The 25,241-nt window shown below is 36.7% G+C and overlaps 12 protein-coding genes and 1 non-coding gene across 13 annotated transcripts in view; 9 read left to right on the top strand and 4 right to left on the bottom strand.

Moving 5' to 3' along the window:
• CBG16519 overlaps nt 1–2,618 on the top strand; it is a gene marked incomplete at both ends in the record, with an annotated part of 3,573 nt that extends 955 nt beyond the window's left edge. The window contains 6 exons of the mRNA XM_045244007.1: nt 44–175; nt 1,681–1,757; nt 1,806–1,906; nt 1,951–2,009; nt 2,055–2,278; nt 2,323–2,618. Of these exons, the coding sequence (XP_045095987.1) occupies nt 44–175; nt 1,681–1,757; nt 1,806–1,906; nt 1,951–2,009; nt 2,055–2,278; nt 2,323–2,618 (889 nt within the window). The remainder of the gene's footprint in view (nt 1–43; nt 176–1,680; nt 1,758–1,805; nt 1,907–1,950; nt 2,010–2,054; nt 2,279–2,322) is intronic.
• Nucleotides 2,619–5,458: 2,840 nt separating this feature from the next.
• CBG16518 lies at nt 5,459–7,684 on the top strand (the record flags this gene model as incomplete). Its single annotated transcript, XM_002641798.2, has 7 exons — nt 5,459–5,469; nt 5,524–5,596; nt 6,050–6,273; nt 6,320–6,483; nt 6,530–6,660; nt 6,708–7,132; nt 7,540–7,684. The coding sequence occupies 7 exons, from the start codon at nt 5,459–5,461 to the stop codon at nt 7,682–7,684; spliced, it is 1,173 nt and encodes a 390-aa protein (XP_002641844.2).
• A 242-nt stretch (nt 7,685–7,926) lies between these two features.
• Nucleotides 7,927–9,312, top strand: CBG16517 (the record flags this gene model as incomplete). The annotated part of the gene is made up of 7 exons (XM_002641797.2): nt 7,927–7,989; nt 8,034–8,123; nt 8,177–8,310; nt 8,358–8,521; nt 8,659–8,789; nt 8,837–9,053; nt 9,101–9,312. 7 exons carry the CDS (start codon nt 7,927–7,929, stop codon nt 9,310–9,312), a joined length of 1,011 nt encoding a protein of 336 aa, XP_002641843.2.
• A 201-nt stretch (nt 9,313–9,513) lies between these two features.
• On the bottom strand, nt 9,514–9,612 carry CBG25924 (the record flags this gene model as incomplete). The annotated part of the gene is made up of 1 exon (XM_045244006.1): nt 9,514–9,612. The coding sequence occupies one exon, from the start codon at nt 9,610–9,612 to the stop codon at nt 9,514–9,516; it is 99 nt and encodes a 32-aa protein (XP_045099845.1).
• A 362-nt stretch (nt 9,613–9,974) lies between these two features.
• Nucleotides 9,975–10,831, top strand: CBG16516 (the record flags this gene model as incomplete). The annotated part of the gene is made up of 5 exons (XM_002641796.1): nt 9,975–10,047; nt 10,093–10,226; nt 10,274–10,471; nt 10,515–10,651; nt 10,696–10,831. 5 exons carry the CDS (start codon nt 9,975–9,977, stop codon nt 10,829–10,831), a joined length of 678 nt encoding a protein of 225 aa, XP_002641842.1.
• Nucleotides 10,832–12,217: 1,386 nt separating this feature from the next.
• Nucleotides 12,218–13,182, top strand: Cbr-lin-37 (the record flags this gene model as incomplete). The annotated part of the gene is made up of 4 exons (XM_002641795.1): nt 12,218–12,339; nt 12,385–12,519; nt 12,565–12,844; nt 12,895–13,182. 4 exons carry the CDS (start codon nt 12,218–12,220, stop codon nt 13,180–13,182), a joined length of 825 nt encoding a protein of 274 aa, XP_002641841.1.
• Nucleotides 13,183–13,292: 110 nt separating this feature from the next.
• CBG16514 lies at nt 13,293–14,047 on the bottom strand (the record flags this gene model as incomplete). The annotated part of the gene is made up of 5 exons (XM_002641794.2): nt 13,293–13,463; nt 13,507–13,650; nt 13,698–13,811; nt 13,858–13,955; nt 14,014–14,047. The coding sequence occupies 5 exons, from the start codon at nt 14,045–14,047 to the stop codon at nt 13,293–13,295; spliced, it is 561 nt and encodes a 186-aa protein (XP_002641840.2).
• Nucleotides 14,048–15,625: 1,578 nt separating this feature from the next.
• On the top strand, nt 15,626–16,266 carry Cbr-ubc-18 (the record flags this gene model as incomplete). The annotated part of the gene is made up of 4 exons (XM_002641793.1): nt 15,626–15,652; nt 15,698–15,793; nt 15,854–16,040; nt 16,115–16,266. 4 exons carry the CDS (start codon nt 15,626–15,628, stop codon nt 16,264–16,266), a joined length of 462 nt encoding a protein of 153 aa, XP_002641839.1.
• A 397-nt stretch (nt 16,267–16,663) lies between these two features.
• Cbr-ger-1 lies at nt 16,664–18,417 on the top strand (the record flags this gene model as incomplete). Its single annotated transcript, XM_002641792.1, has 6 exons — nt 16,664–16,720; nt 17,332–17,420; nt 17,469–17,577; nt 17,628–17,845; nt 17,893–18,106; nt 18,157–18,417. 6 exons carry the CDS (start codon nt 16,664–16,666, stop codon nt 18,415–18,417), a joined length of 948 nt encoding a protein of 315 aa, XP_002641838.1.
• Nucleotides 18,418–18,829: 412 nt separating this feature from the next.
• Nucleotides 18,830–19,762, top strand: CBG25923 (the record flags this gene model as incomplete). Its single annotated transcript, XM_045244005.1, has 4 exons — nt 18,830–18,886; nt 18,934–18,958; nt 19,144–19,203; nt 19,248–19,762. 4 exons carry the CDS (start codon nt 18,830–18,832, stop codon nt 19,760–19,762), a joined length of 657 nt encoding a protein of 218 aa, XP_045099844.1.
• Nucleotides 19,763–20,728: 966 nt separating this feature from the next.
• CBG28351 lies at nt 20,729–20,800 on the bottom strand. Its single transcript has one exon. It is a non-coding gene (tRNA).
• A 456-nt stretch (nt 20,801–21,256) lies between these two features.
• CBG25922 lies at nt 21,257–21,598 on the bottom strand (the record flags this gene model as incomplete). The annotated part of the gene is made up of 1 exon (XM_045244004.1): nt 21,257–21,598. The coding sequence occupies one exon, from the start codon at nt 21,596–21,598 to the stop codon at nt 21,257–21,259; it is 342 nt and encodes a 113-aa protein (XP_045099843.1).
• A 1,487-nt stretch (nt 21,599–23,085) lies between these two features.
• Nucleotides 23,086–24,990, top strand: CBG25921 (the record flags this gene model as incomplete). Its single annotated transcript, XM_045244003.1, has 2 exons — nt 23,086–23,172; nt 24,922–24,990. 2 exons carry the CDS (start codon nt 23,086–23,088, stop codon nt 24,988–24,990), a joined length of 156 nt encoding a protein of 51 aa, XP_045099842.1.
• Nucleotides 24,991–25,241: the final 251 nt, after the last annotated feature.

Below are 25,241 nucleotides of genomic sequence, written 5' to 3'. Positions count from 1 at the left end.
TTTTCCAAAAAAAAATTTTGTTTGGAAAATTTAAAATTTCCAGACAAATTTCCCAAATCTGCGATTCCTGGAGCCTGTCATTCAGCCTCGACCGTTGGTTAACACAACAAATGAGCATATCGTACTCCGAAATTATGGAGCAACAGACACTGAAAATTCTGAGCAATCATCTACAGTAATCCCAAGACCTCCACCCCTGCGAGTCAGTCGAAGTATGACGTTCGCCGAGGAGAACAACGATGAAAATCTGGGATTTTTGGAGAATGGAAATCGAAGGAATCGAGCGATTCCGTCCAGGGGTACTGTACCTTTCAGGTCTTTATCGATCGGTGGCATTTCTGCTTGGTCCAATGGATATCGAGAGATTGGAAGAGAGCCCCGGAGTTTTTTCCCCGATTAAATTAATTTAATTCTGATTCGTGGCAATGTTAATAATTCCTTTTCTTTTTCAAAATTTCAATAAGTGCGAATTTCTGAATAGTTGTTAATAACTTTTCCAAGAACCAAAAATTTCGAATTTCTAATTCTAAAAAATGTTGTTCCTTTTGATTTTAAGAATATTCTAAATTCTAATATTTTTGAAAATTTCGGAATTCTGACGATGGTTTCTGAATTGGAATAATTTCTGAATCAGCCGCCAAAATGCAGGTATTTCAGTGAAAAGAAAACAAGGCTTTTTGCCTGAGCCTATAATTTTGAAACGAATTGTCACCGAAAAATGTAAAAATCTCACTGATTTTCGCTAATTTCAGTACTTTTTTGACTGGAATTTTTCACATTTCTAAAAAACATTATAGGCTTTGGAAAAAAACGCTTTGCTTTTCTTCCATTGGGCCATCCGAAAAAATAATTTGGGTGAATAACGGTTTCAAAATTCCAGATAAAAGTGTAGCTAGGAGCAGGGAAGATTATTTTTCTTCATAGGTATTCAAAATTCTGAAAACTGTACTATTCTTTCTAAAATTTTGTTTTCCCTTGTAAAATCTGAAGTGTTGAACTGTATAGCTTGTCTTCATTGAAATACAACACTTGCAAGTAATATTTTTCTTGTTTTTTTTTGAATAAACATATAGGGTTAGCTAGACTTCCAGGAAGCTGTGCTTTCAGGTATCTGCCGATTTAGGATGATTAGCCAACTTTTGAAGGGCTGAAAGTACTTTTAAGGGCGAATAAGAGTTCATGGTGAAGGGGGATTACTATCCGAGAGCAATTCGTCATATTTCTTTTTTCAGTATTGATGGGAATAATTTTGAATCCATACTAAATTGCTTCAGACGAATTACTCTGAATCCACGTTTCCTTTTTTATCTCCCTCTTTTTTTTTGAAATGTCACGGAAATATAATATTGTTGCCCTGAAAATCAGAAAACAGAAACTAGGAAAAATATACGTGAAGAAAATCTCCTCCATAAAAAAAAATCAAGAAGCCTTTTGCATCCTCGTGTAGAAATACGAGCTCTCGCAGGCCCCACAACGACAACTGAAAATGTTTTTCCGCATTTTCGTTTCTCGTTTTCACTGATTTTAGTTGAGTTTCCTGTTATTTTTCCCCCAACTAGTCAAAAAAGTAAAATTAGTCATCTTTCGGCTCCGGCCACCAGCGTTTCTCTTCCACAGCCCCGATTTTTGTACCAAAACAATGTTACCAAAAAATACAATAGTCCAGAAACACAATTTCAGATATCGGAGATTATCAGCTTTTGTAAGAATGAAACCAGAACTGGAAGAGAGCAAGACTGAAGAAGAAGAAACTACCGGTATAGTGGTAACACACTAATCAATTGCTCATTACTGTCTATTTTCAGAGTTGCCCCAAGAAAATTTCATTCGAATTCCAGCATTTGCAGTTCCAGCTGTCATCGGAAAACGTGGGATGACTTTGAGAAAACTAATGTATGATTCGCAGGTATAATACTGTACTTCTGAACAGGAAGAATATTCAAATTTTAGGCCGACTGTGTGCTCCGTTCGTACACTCCAGAAGAGCTCGATATCGTTGTCGATGGAATGTATGCAATAAATAAATATATTTTTTTACGAAAACTGATTTTCAGCAATCCCGACACAGAATGGACGGAGAAGTTCGAAACCGATGACTGGTTCGCCGAGGCTTCTGAAGCCGCACATAACAAGATCACCTATTTGCTTGTGCGTACATCCGATCCACGCAAGCTTCAGATGATCCGATTGAGAATCGCCGAAATTATTGAAGTGGTTCAGAAGCCGTGGAAGACATCAGAGTTTCTGGTTGATTCGCATATGGTTGGATACCTTGTTGGTAAGATAAAGTGCTTGGAATACTGTAACCAAAAAACATTATAGGCAAGGGCGGTCGTAACATCAAGTCTCTCCATGACAAGTTCACTGTTCAAATTCAAATTTCTGATCCGATTCCTGGAAATCCATCGAAATGCACTGTCACTGTTCGTGGACGCGATTTAACAGCTCTGAAAGAAGTGGAAATTGTGATGAAAGAGACGGTATTGCCAAAGAACTACAATCGAGTTCCAAGGTACGATGAGGATACATTGATAGAAAATGGAATCTACGAGAATGTTGAAGACGAACTCAAAGATCTGAGAAGAGCCGCGGATATGTTAGCCCAGGGATTTGTCTAAACATCTGATGTTCTATTGCTGGTTATTTTCAAATTTCAAATCTCATCAATTTTTTCTTTAGATCTCTCTTTTCTGTGTCTTTCTTTCCCATCCCAATCTGGTCGATAAATTGAGATATCACTGAATTTTCTGTTTATCTTGTTTTTTTGTTTGCTAAATGAAGCCTGTTGTTTTAGAAACTGTTGGAATACGTATGGGATGTTTTTATTGATCTGTTTAGGCTAGTTCAATCAGTTTGGAAAATTGAGACGGATTCTTCAATCATTTGTCCACACACTAGCTATGCTGGAAAAAAAATCAAAGACGTGGCCGGACAGAGGTCCAAAACCGACAATTACCGTAACCTAAAATAATTTTTAGTTTCCAAATTGTTTGGAGGAAAAACAACAACGAAAAACAGTGAAAATCTAGACAATAAATACGGTAGTTGTCGTTGTAGGACCTTCGATTTTTCTACCAGAAAAGTAGTCAGAAACTCTAGTTTGTTGGAACACAAACTTAATTTTAGTTTTCTAAAAAATCTAAACAATACAAGTTCAGCTGCAAATGCCAATATTCTCTCCCTTGAATGTTTGTCAAGAAAAGTACTATTTGCGATGATTTTGTGAACAAATACGCCCCGAGTTCGAAACTGAGTCTGACGTGTCGTTTTTTTTGTGGGTGAAAGAGAAGTTTATCTCGGCATGGCACTTCAGATTTGAGCTTTTTTTGGACTTGGGTTTATCGTTTTTCTTTTATCAAAAATGTTGAAAAAACTGTTGTCGAGAAAATTTTTTCAGGTTGTTTTTACTTGGATACACAAGGTATTATAGTTCTTATTGATCTCGAATTCTTAGTTTTCATTTTTCATGTTTTGGAAGAATCTGAAAGACTTCTCAATGGAATATTGAAAGAGCTATAAAAATTCCAGCCTGCAATAAATATATGATAGAAATTTAATATCATTAAACCTTTATTGGAAGGACCCGTTTGAGCTCAGTTATCTCAGTTCCTGTAAAAGATATCAAAAATGTGTCACCTGACAAAAAGTTTCTGAAATTACAAGAAACATTTCATCAGTGGACTACTTTTTCACATCTTTGACAGTAACCGAGAAAAATTGGCTCAAAGTTAAAAGTTAGGGAGCCCTTTTATTACAGGTTTTACGGTATACATAAATGCTCGTACATGAGAACAACTTCGTTTCTCACTGAAATAAAGCATTTTCTCCAAAAATGACATCATTTTTCTCGTATGCTTTTGGTCTTCTCTTTGAATCTCCCAATCTTTTTGACATTTTACTGGTATTTACATTTTATAACCATACTAGAATCCATCATTTCCATATTTGTTTTAGGTGAATACAGTATAGGGAGAAAGCGAGACAAAACTGTGATAAATAAGCTGATAATCTGAAATATCAAACTAACGTTTTCTTTAATAGTCACCTGAATTTTCAAATGTTTCAAGGTCTTCTTGTGTCTCTTGTGTTAAATCTGGATTTTGTTGTTTTCTATGCGAGATGGCCTAGATTATTCTATGTCTCTCTTTCAATGAATTTTCCAGAATTGATTAGTCATGAAAACAACAAAAATATTTATAGATAAATATTTAGATTCTTGTTTTCAAATATTTTGAAAAACGGAATCACTTCCTCTCTCTTATCTAATTGGTTTTTTGATTTTATTCACTACCGCTGAATGACTCAAATTTTCTGTCGAGCTCCAAAAACTTATAATTTTTGTTTTCTTTTCTTTTAAGTTTCAATTTTTAATATCGGCATTTGCATCAGATTTTTAAAACGTTTTTCTGTGAAGGATATTAAGTGGGTTTTTTGTAAATCGGGACCTGCCATAGTTTTTTTAGAATCAAAGCTATAGACGAAACGAACCGAAAATAACAGACAGGGCCCAGTTCAGCCACTCTATGGCTTTTATTTTTGTCCATATACAGGATACAATTTTTCGAATAATACCAGTTTGCAGTACTCAACGAGTTCTAATTTAGTTAATCAAAAAGTAATGATTCTAAAAGCAGCTATGGCAGAAGAATCTAGAAACGGCGAAGGCCCGCCATAGGCCCGTTTGACAAGTTTCTCAATTTCGCTGACCGTCATGAATCAAAAACCTTCCAAACGTTTAAAAAGTGTATTTAACCCTCAAATAAGGCACACTTCAGAAAATGATAAGGTAGATGACACCTTGTGTAAACGTCGTTCTTGCACTTAAAACTTTTGGTTAAGAAAATATGAACATTTCTTTCCAGATAGGATGGAATTCCAGTAAAAATTTCAAATGCAAAAATCGTACTTTGTATTTTTTTTTCTCGTTGAAACCGTATTCCTTGCAGAAACTCTTTTATTTACATTGTGAATATTTCACAAACTGTCTCAACTTTCCATCTTATCGTTTTCTATTTCCATATCGTCATTTCCTATTCTGTGCTCTTATCGGTTTTCGGAAAATTCCCAAATTTCGCCATTTTCATCTATCTTTGAAGTATATTAATACAACTACTATCTGTCCTGGAAAGGATGTAATTGCTACCTGACTCATAATTTCATTTTTTAAACAAATTTTTGTTACAGGTACTGTTTTGTGATTCTTTTTTCAATCGTCATTTTTAAAATAGTTTTCGAAGAACCGTTCATTGAGTACATGTACTTTGAGATCAAAAATTGGTTTCGAAAAAAATGGGGGATGAATATAAAAATAAAAAGAATCTATGTAGTAAACAGGTTTAGAGTGCATCGAAAAACCAATTCATTCATAATTTTATCTATTTTTCCCACTGTTCTGTCTCTTCCCTTTCCATATATGTTTATATTTTCTCTTGATTTTTAAAAGTGATATTTGAATAACATGGAGAAATTGTAAGATTTCCAATCCTAATGAAATTATTTAAATTCAAGTTATCCCTTTTTCAGATTTCATTTCGCTGTCCATTTTCTTTTTGGAAATGGTACAATGAGCGGTGAGCCGGTGCCGCTCATCTTTTTGGTGAGATTTTAAAACTACAGTTATGAGAAATATATAAACGTATTTTTCAGTTGATTTTGATTATTTTCAGAAGTCTAGAGCTCGGGTAAAACTTTTAAAGGGTGTAAAGCAGACCTAGATTGATAGAACTTTTTTGAACATTTTTAGTTTTTCAGCTATTTGCCGATTTTAGAAAGACACCTTTTTTGGCTGATTTTTGTACTGGAAAGTGAAAAAAACAGGTGTCTTTCATTGATCGTCAAATAGCGGAAAAGTAGGAATTTCCAAAAATTGTGTGAATTAAAAGTTTTTGATCTAGGTCTGTTTTACACAATCCAAAATTTTCAAGGTGATCGGAAACTTGCCAGCCGAGCTCCAGAGTCATGAAAATTACCGAAAACCAACTGAAAATATGTAGTTGCATATATTTTTGACTGGTACTGTATTTTGATTTAAACTGTATAAAATTTTTAGAATTGCTCCAGCATATTCATATTCGGCAAAGATGAGAAATACGCCGCATGTCCGATTGAAAACGGTACTGATCCATGTTATTTACTACGAGAAGTACATCGAGCAAAGGAGTTTCGAACCTATTTTCTTGCAATACTTCCTATCATTTTATCAGTGATTGCATGTCTTTTGAATATTGGATACTTGATAGCACAGTTGAAATGTTTTAGTCAAGAAAAGACCAGGTGCCTAATTTTCAATCAGGATTCAAAAGATTTAAATTCGCTTCAGCTTCAAAAAACGGCAAGTATTCCTTATCAGCCGATCTCTTTCAATCATTCTGGCCAATTTGTTATTCTATGTTGTTGTTATCGTTTGGAAAGCAAATGGATTTATGTATACTTCAGCAATGATCTTCATTTTGATCGGAGGAATTAACTTCCTTTCTGTAACTGGTTGATTTTGGATTTTTTTGATTTTTGAAAATCCAATGACTTTCAGGAACATATATTGGTCTCACGATTCTTCTCTACACGGCAATTGCTCATCAGTTTTGGTACATGACGAAACTAACCCTCACACATTGTTGGTTAATTATTGGGCTGATTTGGATCCTTTCAACGGCTTCCTCGGTTCGTTTCACTGGTTAGTTTTCAATTCAAAATTTATTAGTTTTCAGGTTTGCATTGGACTATGGGGAGCGACTTTGTTCTATCCAGAATCTGCGCCGATTTCCTGCTCCTTTGAAAAATGCCAACAGCCATTGGCTATTATAATTGTTGTTGGACTATCAATTTGTTATGGAACTGTCATTGGGCTCTACATTGCAATGATGGCAAGACTTCATCGATTGGTTCGAAAATCTTCTCTAGTTCAGTCAAGATCCAAATCCAATAGCATGACGGCAATGAAACGTCTTGGACTAAACATGATAACATTTGCTGTTGGAAGTGTTCCAATCCTTGTAGTTTGTATTGTTGCTTTAGCAAATCTTCGAGAATTATCATCTTTGGGAGAAGGATGCAAAAGCCCCTGCAAAACTTTTCTGCATAGTTCTCTTTTTGTGGAAGTGGAAATTCTGGCGAGTGTAGCTGCAATCGTTTGGTGAGTTATCTAACTTGTAACTTTCAACTTTGAGCCAATGTATCTTGATTGCTGCCAAAGATGTACGAACGTTGTCCACTGATAAATTGTTTACTATGATATCACAGACATTTTGTCAGTTGACACATTTTTGATATCTTGTATAGGAGCCAAGATAAATCAGCTCAAACCTAAAGGAAGAGGTGCGGACGGATGAAAACCGTCTTGTCGCCTTGACGATGCCGGCGGGGCGTTGGCGGCTGGTCGACGGACCGCTCGTTTACTGTGCATAGAGTCACAGCTGTTGAAAAAAAATTTGCTGGGCATGGTCTAGATTCCTTCTCATAGTGGTTTGGAAGCAATATCTCTTCGCCAAAAAAAAAGTGTGAACAAATTTGAAAAAAGTGGATGACAAATTGATATTTCAGGATCATCGCCATGATAATTGATCCAGTAATCAACATTTTGGCCGACAAAAAACTTCGCGGTCTATTCTCGAAACAAATCACACGGGTCTCACAACGACTTCGAAGAGCCTCCACTAAATCTACAATCTCAACTGATGACCAATAATAGAATTCTTCATCAAAGTGTGCTTTTATCCTACGACGGGTTATCTATCTGGGTCCCAATTATTTTATTGTTGACTGGTCAACACATTGTATTTTCTTTTTGTGCTGTAAATGAACATTTTAAATCTAACCCAAATTTCAAAAAAACAATTCAAGTTGTAGTAATCACGTTTGTTCGAGCAGCAGAAGTGTTGTATTGATAAATAACCAACTGAAAAGAAAGAAAATCAATTTGTTCAGGGAATGTATGGTGAACAATGTTCATCTATCGACGGAGTTTCAGATGAGATACCTCCTATATTTGTGGTAAAGAAATTACATCAACTTATGCAAAAATCTTTAATTATCAGAACTGTTCCAAATATTTTATCACAGGGAAAGACGAAATTTATGCAGATTGTCCAATCAAAAATGGAACAGATCCATGTTATCTATTAAAGGTATTCTATTAAAGTTACATAATGTCAATCTATATTCTAGATCTTTGCTTCAGGAACTTCATCGATCTGATTCCTTTAGTGACTATTTCTTAGCTATATTGCCTATAATTTTTTCAATAGTTGCATTTATATTTAATATTTGTTATCTGATAGCCCAGATAAAATGTTTCAGATTTGAAACAATGGGGTAAAAAAGATTCTTAGAGTTCCTATCCCTCAAATTTAACTTCTTAGATTCAAAAAACGAGAAGCATTTCTCATGAGCCGATCTTTGTCAATTATTGTTGCCAATTTGTTGTTCTATGTTGTCATTATTGTTTGGAAAGTCAATGGATTCAATTATACGTCAGCCATGATTTTTATTTTAGTTGGTAGTAGCACATTTATGTCAGTTACAGGTTAGTTAAATGTCAAAGAATATATGTCCAAGCTTCCCGGCCGTGGCAAGTGGATTCTGATCTATTTCTACTTCCAAACAAAAGTTACAATCCGAAGTCCTATTTTCTCCTTCTATTTTCGAATAACTACTTTTCAGGTACATATATAACACTAACAATTGTCTTATATCTAGCAGTTGCTCATCATATTTCGTATATGACAACTGTTACTCTTAAACATTGTTGGCTTCTAATAGCTTTGATTTGGTTCCTTTCAACAGTTTCCTCGGTTTGTACATTTTCCAAAAAAAAAAAAACAGAAAACCCTTGTTCTAGGTGTTTGTTGCTCTGTTCGGAGCAACTCTCTTTTATCCGGACTCGGCTCCGATATCATGTTCGTTTGAATCTTGTCAAAGACCCCTTGCTATCAGTATTGTGGTAACTCTATCCATTTGTTATGGGACTGTCATTGGGCTCTACATTGCAATGATGACAAGACTTCATCGATTGGTTCGAAAGTCTTCTCTGGTTCAGGCACGATCTAATTCTAATAGTAAGAAATCTACTTATTGAATATTTCCAACTTTTCGAATCTTCCAGGTATGATTGCCATGCGTCGTTTGAGCCTGAACATGATTACATTTGCTGTCGGGAGTATTCCAATCCTTGTAGTTTGCATTGTTGCTCTAGCGAATCTTCGTGAATTATCATCTTTGGGAGAAGGATGTAAAAGTCCTTGCAAAGCATTTCTATACAGTTATCTGTTCATTGATGTTGAAATGTTGGCTAGTATAGCAGCAATCGTATGGTAAGACTCAAATCAAGCTAAGAACATATCATATTTTCAGGATAATTGCAATGGTTGTGGATCCTTTAATCAACATAATAGCAGATAAAAAGCTTCGTGGATTTTTCCTGAAACAATTCCCAATTCTTTCATTCATCCTCCGAAAAACAAAAGAGAAATCAGCAGAGATTACTGTAGTAGCTGATAGCGAGGAAGAGGAGGAGGGCTATACAAAACTTTGATATTTTGTGTTCAAAATGAATCTTTCTACTTTTCTATAATTCGAGTTTCTCTTGCTTGAATCGTCTTCTGATCCAATCGACATGAACAATGTGCTCATTCCCTCCGCGAGCCACTGCTGCGATTTTTGAATTACGCGCGCATTGATTCGCAAGGAAGCAGGTTTGCATTAAATGCAAAATTGATGCCGCGGCCGACGTTGATCACTTCTGGAGAGTTTTTGAGCCCGAAGTCGATGACGGTCTCAATACTTATTGATTATTTGTTGTTCACAATTGTTCAAAATCATTCGGTCACTTTTTCAATAAGTTTAGACAGTCAGTAATCAGTCAGAAAGCTTCCATTCGTCCAAGTCCTAAAAATGTATTGTTTTCTTCAAATTTTTTCAATAAAAGATCCAAATGTACATCAATAAATATACTTTGCTTCAGGTAATCAACACCTAAAATGTCGTTTTTCCACTTCATCAACTGCATCGCTCTGTCGTTTGCCCCATACTTCATCATCTACAAATATTCAGGTATTTTACCGAAAATTTATTTAAATGTAAAAGTCATTTCTAAAGGAATCAACGAGTATAGTTCAATTTGGAAATGTGCAACAGCGAGTGGAGGGTACTTGCTAACCCAGCTCATCAAAATGCTCCTCCTAGCCACCTTCTTCCCAGCTCTGGACGGCGAAGGGTTCAGTATTTTACCAGTCAGTTTTTACTATTCTCTCGATTTTTTTGTATTTGAAACGTTCAGGAATTTCTGAAAAGCAGTGCCGATATTGTTGATGTGATTGGTCTTCATATGCTCATGACTAACTTTTTGGCTGGAAAAGGAGAAGTTCGCTTTGTTGTTGGAAGTCTTGGGTGGGGATTCGCTCACTCAGTTTCTCATCGATTGGTTCTTCTCTGGGTTGGAGCTCGCGGTTCCGCTTTCACATGGCGCTGGATTCAGGTAAGAACTTAACTGATTATAACCAAATAATAAATAATTTCAGACGTCTCTCGACTCCTCCGCTGATTTGATGGTTATTGTTTCTATGGCTTGTCTCACTTGGATGATCACTCGCAGTCAAAACAAAACAATCATCACCCCAGTGTTGGCTATGTGCGTATACTCTACATTCGTCTATCAGTAAGTCAACTTATTCTATACCACTTCTTTAATTGCTCATTCAGATCCATTCAACATGGGTTCTCGCTCTACGGATGGTCTCTCTTGGCATTCCGTTTTGTCTACTCAATTGCGACCGCTGTCCTCACTATCATCGTCTATTCAGCGAACCGAACATCTGTAGCCAGAAAGAACGAGTAGAGACTTATCAATCTGTTCCAATTTTTCACATCTTGTTGCTCTTCTGATCTTTTTTATTTATTTTTTTCAACAACATATGTTTAGAGCTTTCTTTCTTTTTCATGTTGATACATTAGATTATTTATTGCTTAATTTAATAATTGAATGAAACCTTTTTGCTTTATTTGATTTTATAACTACATCAAGGTCAACAGTCCCTTTTGATTCCTTTTTGAAGTTCCCTCCAGGGGTGGGCGAGAATGGGCGAAAAACCTTCACGTTTTGCAAATTTTCCTCTCTCAAAATGTAAAGTGTTGAGTGAAGGCGCACACGCAATTTTGTCGATTGGCCTCGACACGAAAAACTAAACTTCTAATATTTCACACAATTTTGGAATTCCGAGGATGATTTTTGAATTGGGATACTTTTTGAAATTGGCGCCAAAAGTCAGGTGTCTCAGTGGAAGGTTAACAATGCGTTTTTGCCTAAACCTAGGATTTTAAATTTAAAAAAAAAAACAAATTGAAACAAATTTTCACCGAAAAATGTGAAAATCTTACTGATTTTCGCTAATTTCAGTACTTTTTTGACTGGAATTTTTCACATTTTTTGAAAAAATTATAGGCCTTCCCTTTTATTGGGCTATCCGAAAAATGGTGCCAAACTCAAAAAATTTGCATGACCAGAATTCGAATTCAAAATTTAACACAAAAATGTCGCAGGGAATAGAGAAAATTATTTTTTCCTCATAGGTATTCAGATTTTTTGATGATTTTTTAAAATTCTGAAAATTATTCTATTCTTCCTAAAATGTTGTGTTCTCTTGAAAAATCTGTAGTTTTTAACTGTATAGCATGTCTTCGTTGAAATATATCAATTGCAATTTCAATTTTTTTTGAATGTGCAAATTATTGCTGTTTGAAAAAAATGAAGGTTAGAGAGTATTTTTTGTTTTTTTTCATATTCCTCTTCTAGTTTTGATGGGAATAAATTCGAATACTGTGGATCCACGTTCCTTTTTTATCTCCCTCATTTTTTTTTAATGTCACGGAAAAATATATTTAATATTGTTGTCCTGAGAATCAGAAAACAGAAACTAGGATACAGATACACGTGAAGAAAACCTCCCCCATCAAAAAAATCCAAAATCCTTTTGCATCCTCATGTAGAAATACGAGCCCTCGCAAAACACATGAAAAAGGAAGTAACCGAACAATTTTATTAAAATATCTCAATTAAATTTTTCCTGCCGTTTTTCGTGTCGAGACCCATCGACAAAATTGCCTGTGCGCCTTCACTCAACACTTCGCGTGTGTTTTGCAAAATTTGAGTTTTCAAAACCCGTGAAAGCCCATTGCTCGCCCAGCCCTGATTCCCTTTCTCAGTTTTTCACCGTTTCTTTTGAAGATGTCTGAGATTGACCCACTTGCCGAATTTCTGATGCCGGAAAGTAGCGAGCGTAACATCCGTAATGATCCATTGATAAGTGGTGGACCAATTCCAATGGAATCGCCAAGCCGAAAGCTCACGTTAGTGATGTTTTCTAAGACAAAAATACTGGTTTTAGTTTACAGATCTCTTCTTTCTTACGACCCAACTATCCCCGAATCTCCGGATATGAAATTCGCTCGTAAACGACTTGGGAATCTGCTGACCACAATAAAACACCATCCATCTGAAATAATAGGTGTTCTTCCAGAAGATTATTCGTAAGTTCTCATCTATTATTATTTTTTATCAATTCTTGATTTCAGTCGTGGGGACGAAGAAGCTAGTCGCCAAGGACGCCCTCCAGGTCGCCCACGCAAGATGATGCGTCACGAATCCGCAACATCTTTGATGGATTCGCCTCGCAAGACAATGACTCGTGATTCGAAGATAATGTTCGAGCTGCGCGGAAAACCATTCGAGATGGTTGCTGGAAGATACGAGGAAGAGTATTCACTGGGAAGAGCATGGGTCAAAGGAAATATGAACAGCGAGTACGATCCGATCAATCCGACACGAACAGATTTCGCTCCTAATTTGGCTGTGGTTAGTGCAATTCTCTCATTGAATTTCAAATCCATTTTTCCTTTTTTCAGGAGTATCTCGCTTGTCGAGAGATTCATCGAATGCCACGTCCAGACAGAACTGTACCTGAACAGCCTATATGTCCAACAGAACTTGACCAATTCAATGACAGTGTCGACCCAAGATACTTGTCAGAGCTGAAGACTGAATACATTCGTCATTGGAAACAAGTCAAGAAAGGATGGTGTGCTCACCAGCGACTTCGTGAAGCACCCTATGCTAAGAGTATCGCACTCATCGAGAAAATCTATCAGCCACCGGAGATGAGAACTCTGGATCACTCTCTCGGCATTATGTAAAATTGATTCCGATCAATCTTTCCTAATAATGATCTTTCAATCATGTCAAAATTTGTTATCTCATCTTGGTCATCAATTAACTTGTAAACTACTTTATTGAATAAAATATGTTATTTTTCATCTTGCAATTTAACCAGTTTTTTAGCCGATTTAGGAGATTTCATAGCAGAAGCAGTAGTCGCCTCAATTTCAGCTGTTACCGTTTCCAGCTGAATTTTATTAATGTATTTCGCCACTTCACGTTCCGCAGTTTTCATTAATGCTTGAATAGCAAAAACAGTCTGAAAAGTCTTGAATTATGAGAACCATTAAGGACCTGATAACCTGAAAAGCACTAAATATCACAATAAGAGTGTAGAAGACGTATTCCAAGGGTAGATTCAGAAAAGCACCATTTACAGCAAGGAACACGGTGAGGGGTAATTGGATGATTATCGTGGTGATGAGAAATCCGAACAATGCGGACATCTGAAAAATTTAAATTAGTCAGAATTTAAATAGTCGAAACCACTCACATTTTCTGCTAAATTTCCATAAAACCCAAGTCCCAACCGCACTCCTTCACTTCCTACATGAACTAAAGAAGCGGAAAAAGCAATAACTTGATAGGTCAATGAAAGCAGTTTGTGCTGGAAATGAATTACTGAAAATAGTGGTGAAATGAAACTAGCGAACCTTGAAATACAATGACAAACATAGATTAATCAAATGCATCGGATACATGCATAGATTGAAATATATCGACATTTGAAGAGGGAAGCTGGATATTATTTCTGGAAAAAATACTTTAAATACTTCCGAAAAGATTCTTAGAAGAAGATTTTAACTAACCCAGTTTAAAAGGCTCTTGAGGTATATTATCCATTTGAAAACATTCGTTGAAATTTCTTGGGAAGATGATGTGGGGAGTTTTTGCGCAGCGGTGGTGGTTACTATGGTTACCAGGAAGAAGAAGGGAAAAGAAGGAGATTTGGATTGGAACAGGCTTGCTATTAGATGAAAAAGGTGTTTTTATAGAGATAGAGTTTTGTTTTTGTCATGAAAACTCAGTGAAAAACAAAGAAACGATTGTGAGAATCGAATAACGTAACAACGCTAATTAACGCCTTCCACACCGTCAATGTTATGCCCATATATCTCACTTCCTGTAGAAGATGACAAGTTCTCAACTGATAAAATGTTTATCATAATATCAGAAACATTTGGTCAGTTGATCACTTTTTTTATATCTTTCACAGGGAGCGAGATAAATTAGCTCAAAGTTAAAAATTAGGGATGACGTTCTATTAGTTTATGTATGCTTGGGCTTGGATTTTTCGATTTTGATAAACACTTTAATCTGAAATACAAAAAAATATAGTAGGGATGATTCAATTCATTTTAAACAACACAGCATACAAGATTTAATTTATCAGGTCCCGGACGATTACAGCAAGTTGTGATACAGTTGAATCGTTGTTTCAGATTCTGAAATTTCTTAAACATATGAAGAATACTGTCTTTTTAAAATTTACCAGTCTTGGACAGCAACCATTCAAAAGTCGTCTAAAAGACCAGGAACTACATGGCAAACATATATTTAGAAAAGAACAATCTGTCATATTGGGCAATGGATCCTGATATATTTTGAGACGAAACCATTGGGGCTGAAATTGTTTTTTTAGTTTTATTAAAATATATTGTTTTTAACCTACCTTCAAGCAACTTATCAACATTGCAGTAGCAAGAGTTAGTATGAAAATCGCCAAAATAGCTATCAGAAAAACTACAGTAATCACATTTTCGTGAACATTTTCCGCTTCACTTTGCCATATTTCAGACGAATTGGAAGTTGTTTCTAGCTTCATGATACATACGAATTCTCCGTGATGTATTTAGTAGCTGCCTGCTGGGCACGTTTCCATGGTTACCGGCTCTAGGAGTGCTGAGTATTCTCTCGTATTGGCACACGTACTAGTCTGCGCTCACCACAAAAGGGAGCGGGAAGCGGGCGCGGGCAAGCACCTGATACTTGCGTTGTTGTACCAATTTTCAAGTTTAACGAAAATTTTTTTATGTTTATCATGTTCTCATCTTCTTCTTCTTTTTTATCCATTCCCTGGCGGAACATTTTTCAAATTACCGCTAATTGTAACTGTGCACTTTTTCGTGCAGTGAACCTACGTACCATGCAGTTGGTTTGACGACACCTAATTTCGTATGGCGACATAACCAGTTTAGAATCCGTTACTTCGTCATTTATTGATGTTTTCAGATCTGAAAATTATTTTTTATTGATTGTGGAGTATTGACCATGTTACTTGTCAACATACTATTGAGTGTAACTAGACATTTGCGCTCAAATAATGCTATGTTTTGCTTGCTACCCATTTTAAGACATTCTTTTTATTAGGGACTATTGATTTTTCTGTTTTTAGAAAACAACCTGAGGCAAACAATCGAAATGTCAGCCACAAGACGTCTACAGAAGGTATGTCGCCCAACCTCGTCTTTAATAATGTTTAGTTGCTTTTAGGAACTCGGAGATCTGAAAGGTTGCGGAGTGCGAGCATACGAAAATGTTGAATGCGAAGAAACAAATCTCCTGAAGTGGACAGTTCTCCTGCTCCCGGTGCGCAAATTTAATATTCTCAACTCACTGTTTTTAATATTCTCAACTAACTGTTTTCAGGATAAGGAACCATACAACAAGGGCGCTTTCAAAGTTGGCATCACTTTCCCCGTCGACTATCCTTTCAAGCCACCAAAGGTCGCCTTTGAGACAAAAATCTACCATCCAAACGTTGATGAGGAGGGAAAGTTCTGTCTCCCAATCGTGACAACAGAGAACTGGAAGCCGGCTACAAAAACTGAGCAAGGTAAGTGTTTTAATGGCCCTGTTTGGCTCTTTCTCGATAAGCCACATTTCGAAGTTTCACATTAATATTTTCAGTCATGATGGCGCTGCTCTCACTGATCAATGAGCCTGAGCCAAACCACCCCATCCGCGCTGACGTTGCCGAAGAGTTCCAGAAGGATCACAAGAAGTTCATGAAGACTGCCGAAGAGCACACGCGAAAGAATGCTGAAAAAAGACCGGAATAGAAGCTCAACTCCAGATGGCCTAAATAATTCCCCGTTTCCGATTAAAGTCTATTTCTTTGTGTATTTATTATACTCGATGCCTGTAATCCATTTTCCCCCATTCGATTCCATTCTTCATCCCAAAAACAAGAACTGAAATAAATCCCGATCTGGGTATGACCGATAAGCTGTAGAATTCTCTATCGGAACGCCCGATAACAGCGCGGCTGCGCATGCAGTGCGCATATGTGTCTTGTCTTCTGCGTCTCTTACTTCTTTCTCTCTGGACGCAAAATAACGTGGCTTCTCCCCATGCACCGTCATTCGCGATTCACAGCGTTAACACGGTGAATTAGACTCGACAGTTTTCCATTACAAGCTTTAGTTATAAATATGTTATTGTCTGAATTTTGCAGAGATGAAGACCATCCTCGTAACTGGTGGAACGGGTCTAGTAGGTAGCGCGATTCGGCAGGTATACTAAATCATATTATTCTTGAATAAAAAATCGGATCGGTGGAAGAAAAATACTTGTGGGCGTGATCAACGATTCCCTCCATCGTAACCTAAAATGTTCGGTCTTTTTTCGGATTCCTATGGCTTGTTTTGCGTTAAAAACCTTTAAAAAAGTCGGAAAATAACATTCTTTAAACTCAAAGATTGCTGTAAAACGGACGAAAAGAATATGAAAGTACTCTGGTAATCGGTTTCTAACCAGTTTCGGGAAATTTTCCGACCAGATCCGGTAACGCGCATTTGCCAACCAGATTCGAGTAAAATTCCAACCAGATTCGGTAACTTTTTATTTTCCGACCAGATCTGGTAATTTTCTGACCAGATACGACCGAAAAAGCTAATTTTCCAACCTGATTCGGACAATTTTCTAACCAGATCTAGCCATTTCTGCTCCGGAATTTTCCCGAATCTGGTTGGAAACCGATTACCAGAGTAAAGATTATTTACTAATTACGGTAGTTCGGCTGTGGCCGCGGCCACCAGATTTTTGCATACTAGCATAATATGATAAAGAACAATTTTTAATCTAACTGATCTGCAATTAGAAAAAACCAATATAAACGTTTGAAGGTTGTGGAATCCACTGAAAAAAGGGACGATGAGAAATGGGTCTTCATTGGAAGCAAAGACTGTGACCTGGAAAATGTAGAAGAAACTAGGTAATTCGAATCAGATTCCCCACCGATTTTTTCAAATTCGTTTCTAAGAAAACTATTCGAGTCGGTCAAGCCAACTCACGTTATCCATCTAGCAGCAATGGTAGGTGGCTTGTTCCACAACTTGGCTCACAACCTGAAATTTTTCCGTAAGAATATGGTGAGTATCTAGAATCAGCAGATTCATTAATCTATTTTTTTCCCATTCAGGCAATCAATGACAACGTACTTGCCTTGTGCCACGAGTTTGACGTCGTCAAGTGTGTTTCGTGCTTGTCCACTTGCATCTTTCCTGATAAAACGACATATCCAATTGATGAGACAATGGTTCATCTGGGTCCTCCACATGACTCAAACTTTGGATATTCCTATGCAAAGAGAATGATTGATGTTCTTAACAAGGGTTATGCTCAGGAACATGGACGGAAGTGAATTTCTTTTTTTCGAATTACGAAAACAACCAATCAGATTTCAGATACACTTCCGTTATTCCGTGCAACGTTTTTGGTCCACATGACAACTACAACCTCCAGGCTGGTCATGTTCTCCCAGCATTGATTCACAAAGCATTTGTTGCCAAACGAGATAACACATCTTTGGAAGTCTTTGGTTCTGGTAAACCACTTCGACAATTTATCTACTCGATGGATCTTGCGAGACTTTTCGTAAGAGTTGTCCGAGAGTATGAGGTTAGTGTTTCTGGCTGAATGAATTTAAAAAGATCCTTCCACATTTTCAGGATGTTGAACCACTCATTTTATCGGTCGGTGAATCAGATGAAGTTTCCATCCGTGACGCAGTTTCGGCGGTGGTGAAAGCCATGGAGTTCACCGGAAATGTTGAGTATGATACTTCCAAAGCTGATGGTCAATTCAAAAAGACTGCTTCAAACGAAAAGTTGCTGAAACTCTTCCCAGATTTCAAGTTCACCCCATTTGAACAAGCCATTCAAGAGTCTGTTCAGTGGTTTGTGGAGAACTACGAAACTGCTAGAAAGTGATTGATTTCTTTTTGTTGGGTTAATGGAGAATATCGTTAAATACTCTATTATTTATGTAATGATGTTTCTAAAATTTTGATATTTGTTCATTAATAAATGAGTTATATTTGTGGCTCGTACTACAAGAAGATATAGAGAAATTCTACGCCTGATATCACTGAAACATTCTCAGCCGCTGAGAAATAACAGCTGAAGAGGTTCAAACTCACGAATGAAAGCTAGCTGGCAGTCGAAAACGAACGGACGCTCCGTTGACGGACTGCCGACGGACTATTGAAACTAGTCCGAAGAACGAAGAACCGAGTAATTGGGAGCTCTAGGTCAATAAAAAAAAAGTTGGAAACCTCTAGGTGACCGGGTGATTTCATTTCATGATGGGCTAGGGTATGCTCTATCAGAAAAAATCCTCATAATGACAACACAACACTACATTGAAGGATATCGGAGGGATCTTGAAAATGAGTTCACCGTAAGCTGAGAAGATTCTGGAATTTTTCCAAATATTCATATTTTCAGAATTCTGACACCAGCGGAGAAAACCGTGTATGTCAAGATAAGCTAAAATCTCGATTTAATAATTTATTGTAATACAGGATCGACGTCTTTTACAAAGAATGTCTGAAAGATTTTAGTGGAAAGGCTTGTGAGCAAAGTCTCAGAGATTTTGCAAGAAAAAATCATCCAGGTTGGGATATCTAGTATATTTAGTTGCGGATCTTTTTTCAGAAGCAGAAGATGACTACTACAATAAAGCGAGAGAGTACTTTTGCGCAAAGCATACTGGATGTGAGAGGTTGTTTAGTGTTTCTGAACCGACATTTTTTTTTCAGTTTCATCATTTCTGTTTTGTTTGCAACAAGTTACCCCAACTCCTGCAAATCAACAAATTGTTCCACCTGTTCCACAAGCTCCACCTCCTCCACAAGGCCCACCTCCACTGACTCCTGAGCAACAACAACAACAAGCAATTATTGCACAACAACAAGCAATTATGGCACAACTAACTTATACAACTCCTTCTGGATTCATTGCTGAAAATCCAGGAATTATAATTGGAGGCGCTGTTCTTCTGCTATCTGCACTTTGTTTTATGGCTGCATGTGCCATGTCGTTTCTCACTGCAAAAAGCCAGAAACCAGCGGTTCCTGTGAAACGTGGAAATCAGATCAGAAAACCGGCTAGACATGTTCATAAAAAGAGAAAAAGAGCAAGTTCGTCAATGGATAAAATGGAAAAGGGCCAGAAAAAAAAGGAAGATGGTGGAAGAAAAGAAGAGAAACCATCAAATAGTAGCTACTCGAAGTCAAAAGGCAAATCAGCAAAATCTGTGGATTCAACTTCCTAACTGCCTTAAAAATGTTATTCGGTTTTGAAAATAAATGTGCTTGATATGAGTTTTTAGAACCTTTTTTAGTACTAAACAAAACATAAAGCTTCAATGTTTCCTTTTTCAGAAATTTTAATCCAAATTAGATTGTAGTGAAAAGAAGACGTCTTTTAAAAATTCTGGAATAATAGTCGAACCAGCCTCAAATTTTAACTTTATCAAAGAGGACTTTATCAAAGAGTTTTTTAATCAAAATTGAATCATAGTTTCTTGTTCCTGGCAGTTCTGTTTCTGATGGCGGGGTATTGGGTGGTTCCATTTTCCATTTTCCAGATCACTCATTCCGATTATCCAAAACATCTCTAATATCCAGGTAACTCTTCTTCTAATCCTAATTTAGGTAGCTCCGATCTTTTGATTCTTCATACTATCACAAACGATTTCTGATCACCAAAAAAAAATAGTTCATCAATAAACCCCTTAAAAATGACCAAGAAAAAATAAAGAAACTCCCACATTGGAATGCATTATGCTCATTATTCTGTGTTTCAGCATTTCTTTCCATATCAGAAAAGTATAAAACCAGTTCAAAGTTTTACGAAAATTATCGGAAACTTCTTCTTTCCATCTTCTCTCTACCGACTATGAATATTCTTGGCCTTCTCCTTCTCCTCGTTCTTGCTATCGCAGCTCCAATTGCCGAGGCTGGAAGACGGTGTCGCTCGAGCCACCAGTGCGACTACCAATCCGTCTGCTACAACGGATACTGCTACACCATCGACGAAATGTTCGAGAAGTTCGAGATGAAGAGAGCTTTTCTTGTAATTGATTGTGTTTTATGAAATAAATGAGCATTCCCAATTACGGTTGTGTTGTCTTAGCTCAGGCCATTTCATCCCGAAAAAGCTCAGAAGGAGATCCATGTAAATAGGAGTTCGTCCAAATCTGCACTCCAGATAATATGTCCATAAGTGAGAAAAGAATGGGCCGAACCGGGGATTGACCCCGGGACCTCTCGCACCCAAAGCGAGAACCATACCACTAGACCATTCGGCCGCATGGATTTATCATACAAATCAGATTTCAGATAGGTCTGATAAGAGCGATGGGAGATAACGTGAATCCTGTCTCTGCCTATGAAATCGACAGAAGATTTGGGGAAACAAGAAAGTAACCAGTCCTGATGGGTGATGCAAAAACTTTAGAAAGGAAAAAGAAGGCGTCAGTGAACGTCTTGAAAGCACGCGATTAGAGCGATCTCCAAGCTACAGTAGTGGAAATGACTCTTCATAGTTTTTGAGTCCACCAGAGGTTCCTTTAAAGCAAGACTAAATCATATTGAGGATGTTGAGAGTCGGGAGAGTTGAGCGATTGTTCGCTGACGACCTAAATTTTTTGCGAATTCCTGCTACAAAAAAACGGAGTTCAAAAACTTTTGACCTGTACTGTATGAATATTTTATTCAATTAAAGGCGAGAGATTATGAAACAAGTAAAATAAAAGGGAAACCCATCATACTATGGACTGGGTTGTTTCCGATGTTGCCGTTTGCAAGCTTCCAGTTCCCGAAATCACCGAATTCCCCGAAGTTTCGATACTTGGTGAACTCTTCTGTGACGGCGCCGTTGGACTTCTGGATGGAGATGGATCGTGGTAACTTTTTGGTCTTGAATATGTCGAGTTTTTCTTCTTTTCTACTTTTTTCGTCATGTACATATAACCAGTGACAGCCAGTAGACCGATGATAATGGTTCCAATTACAGCAGCAATAATCAGTGACATGTGTTTTTCGATGAATTCTGCCATTGTAGTTTCTGGAGGAGAACGTGTTGATGCAGTGGAGTTTGAGGACATTTTGAAAGAAGCCGAACCTGATCAAATTGAATGAGATTGGATATATTGGATTTTAACTGAATTAGGGAATCATCAAGTTCAGGCTAAGGGCAGGTTGAGGCTATGTTGGGTCGGGTAAAACTGTAAAAATAACTGGAGTACCGTAAAACCTGTTTTAAAAGGGTCCCTCCAATAGATGGGCCCATCTAATAGAAGGGCCCTTTCAAAATGTGTTGTTTGAAAAAAATAACTTCCGTACGCTTTCTTTGGAAAATACTCCGGAATATTTACAATTTTAGAAACATTTTGTTGAAAAAAAGTTTTTTGGTTAAAATTTTCTCAGTTTTGGTGAAATTGATAGATTTAAGCCTAATTTTGAACGAGAATTCACCGAAACTTTCCATGAAAAATTTTGGAAAAAATGGCCGGAAAAAAATAAAGGTCCCTCTAATAGAAGGGCTCTCCGAGAGTTGCTTCAAAAAATGGAAAGGCCGGCCCTTCTAATACAGGTTTTACGGTATGTTTAAAAAATGTTCTCGGCTGTCGGATTATAATTTCTGATCAGAATTTGAGAAAATTCGTCTTTTGGACGAATAGTAGCCAGGTTCTCATCGGAACTTGCCCAAAAACGGCTGTACAGCGGGCCAGGTTCAGATTTTGGTCCAAAGTTGAAATTTGAAATACTACTAGGTCGGAACCTTCTCATAATTTTTCCGGAGTTTGGTCGTCTTTAATAAATTTTAATCTGGAATCTGATAACCTTTGGCCAGAAGTAGCCGGCGAAGCCCAAGTTAAGAATCATAGCCATCATAGCCAGTTGCTTTTCAGAGAAAATCTAAAGAACACACGCTTTCTCTACGAACTTCCATTTTTGAAAGTAGGTCTTTCCCAACGGTAGCATTCAATGATTTGTGATTCGTTATTTTATCAGTAGAGAGAACTGTACTTGAACATGTGATATCAGTCTGTACTGGTTAAAGTAGAAGTCTGCAGTTTTTTCTAAACTTTTCTACCTAATTTTTATGAATTTTGTGAGATGAAGTTTACATTTTTTCAGTAAGTCCTACCGTTTTCTTGTTTAACAGAAAATCTAGAATGGTTTGAAGTTTGAAAAAACCTTAACTTCCTGTTTTCTGGTTCATACATATTGTTTTTTTTTCCATCCTTTTCCTGGGATTTCTTCTCCTTGAATTGACCTAAGTGTGTATGTGTGTCTGAGTAGTAGTCTTATCAAATTACCCCATCTTCCATTTCTTCGTTTTTTTCACCCCCTCCCTCTGATTCTCTCTCCAAGTCCGACGTTATCTCCACGTTCTTCTCTATATTTGTGAACGAATGTCCTTCTGAGTCTATCGTTGTTGACGCTGAAATTCGACGATTTCAGCAAATAACATGATGGAGACAACACATTTTTTTCGTTCTCAGTTAGATTCCTTCAACGAGTTGATGGCCAAAAACTTTTTTTTTTCACTTTTTCGTACTGTAGTTTTTTTTTCAGAAACCCAAGAATGCCCGGTCCACACCGGGCAAACTTCCACAACTACACGATGCTCTATCAGCATATTTTCAGTAATAAAACCGGATTTTCTGGAAATGTGAGTTTTTAATCGTTCAATTTTTGATCTAATTAAATATGATCAGGCAAAAGTTGTAAGTAAATACTTTAAAATGAAAATTCTACGAATTTCTATTACTCTAATATGGCACTTTTTAAGGGGCGTATCTGAAAAACCAAAAATTCTGGAAAAATTCGGGCCGGGCCGGGTCGAAAAAAAAATTTCCGGCCCGGGTAGCTGATGTTTTGCAACTTTTTGGGAAACATTTATTGAATTCTACCTCAAAAACAATTTCCTGGGATATTCCGCCCTTATAAAAATATCGAAACTTCAAAGTTTATAGAAATTTTGATGAAAACTTCAAAAATCTTGAAAAACTTCATAGTTTGGAAATTTTGGAATCTGACCCGTGCCGACAGGGCCGGGCCGGCCCAAAAATTTGTCGAAAAGATGTTCACCTTTTGAAAAAAAAAACTCCACTGCTTGTGTTATTAGTCACAAAGAATCGGAGTGCTTTTTTACGATTTGAGCTTCCCAAACGAATTTTCTGGACCACATGTTCTTTTTTATGGCTCAGTCGACAAAAAAATTCAAACTCCTTTTCCTTTCAAACATTTTCCCTGACTATTTTCTTGCTTCTGTAACCTTGAATTCAATTCCAGAGATAATCGAAACAATCCACTATCCCCATGTGACAATCAAAAATTTGATGTGACGTGTAGTTTCAAAAATTTATAGCCAATTTCCTTCGTCTTCTCCGGAAGAAACAGAAAAAATTCCAAGAGATATGTCACATACATACACGACGTCTTCAACTAAAAACACTTCTGATTTCTTCTTCATTTTGTTCTTGATGTTTAAATGTAGCACTGAAGAATTCGAATTTTTGAAGTTTAAGTTTCGTTTAAAAGAAAACATGCTGACTATGGCGGATTACTCTATTGGTTAGGTTCCAGTGTGTTGGCACCTGCACAATTACCCGGACTGATAAAAAGAGGCATATTTTTAGACATAAGTATCTTGGGCTTACGAAAATTGGTCGAAATATGATTTTACGTTGGATACAAAGCTACTGAAAATTTCAAAGCGATTACACAAGTCTAGGCATTTAAGGGTTATAAAAAGATGGACGGCGTAATTTTTCTTGCAAGCCTTCGTGATTTTCATAAGATGAAGAAACTTCGATAAGCGATAACTCAGCTCAAAGTTGATCAAGTAATTCAAAACTTGACCGTTTTACTGATGGATTATTTGAATTTTTGTACTCCAAATGTGAGTCCAGTATAACGCTTTACTGGAATTTTATGATAGTGCAAATTTGAGTCCGTGTAATTCTGAATTTATTGAAATGCACATCTAGTCATAACCCAAAGATCTCCTTTTCTAACTTTTGTAGTCTTCCATAGTGTTAAATATCAGAAGCTCCAATTTTTCAAACTAGCGGAAATCTATTTTATCCCAATCTTCTTGTGATCTGCTCAAAATTTCAAGATGTCATCAGCAATGCAAAAACATCCGGATGTTATGAATCCACACGTTCTCTGAACTTTCTCGATTTCGGTTCTCACTTACTCAAAATCAATATATAAATTCCCAGAACTCTCAAATTTCCAAAACCCAAAAATCTAAAAGTGTACGACATGTACTTGAGACTCTCAAGTTGAGACTTCTCAAACAGTTTTTTTCCGTGAAATTAGATCTGTACTCAATAATTTGGAGCGCTTGAAATGAACGACTAATTTACTTCCAAGTTTAAAAATATTATGCAAAACATTTTTTAATTAACAGAGAATGAAAGATGTATTCTGTTTTGTTCGTCACTCCATTTTTGCCACTCTGGCTAATGACATAATCTAGTTGCGAAGAAGAAGCTCTCACTTCTCTTCTTAATGAAACTTTTCTTTTTTTTCTATTATCCTAATCTTCAGAGTTTTTTGTAGTGAATAAATTTATATTTCAATTGAGAACTTAAGTTCGAAGACTCATAACCAAAGTACAGAGAACTTTCAAAGACATTTTATTCTTGTCTGAGTATGTCTTGCAGTTTTATTTGTTTTCCCCAATCTGTCTGACACATTTTTAAATTGGCCAAACAGTATTATTTTTCA

This window comes from Caenorhabditis briggsae (assembly GCF_000004555.2).
Source record: "Caenorhabditis briggsae complete genome, chrIII, whole genome shotgun sequence".
Lineage (NCBI taxonomy): Eukaryota > Metazoa > Nematoda > Chromadorea > Rhabditida > Rhabditidae > Caenorhabditis > Caenorhabditis briggsae.
The sequence above is the reverse complement of the archived record's forward strand: the minus strand, read 5'-3'. Positions and strand labels throughout refer to the sequence as shown.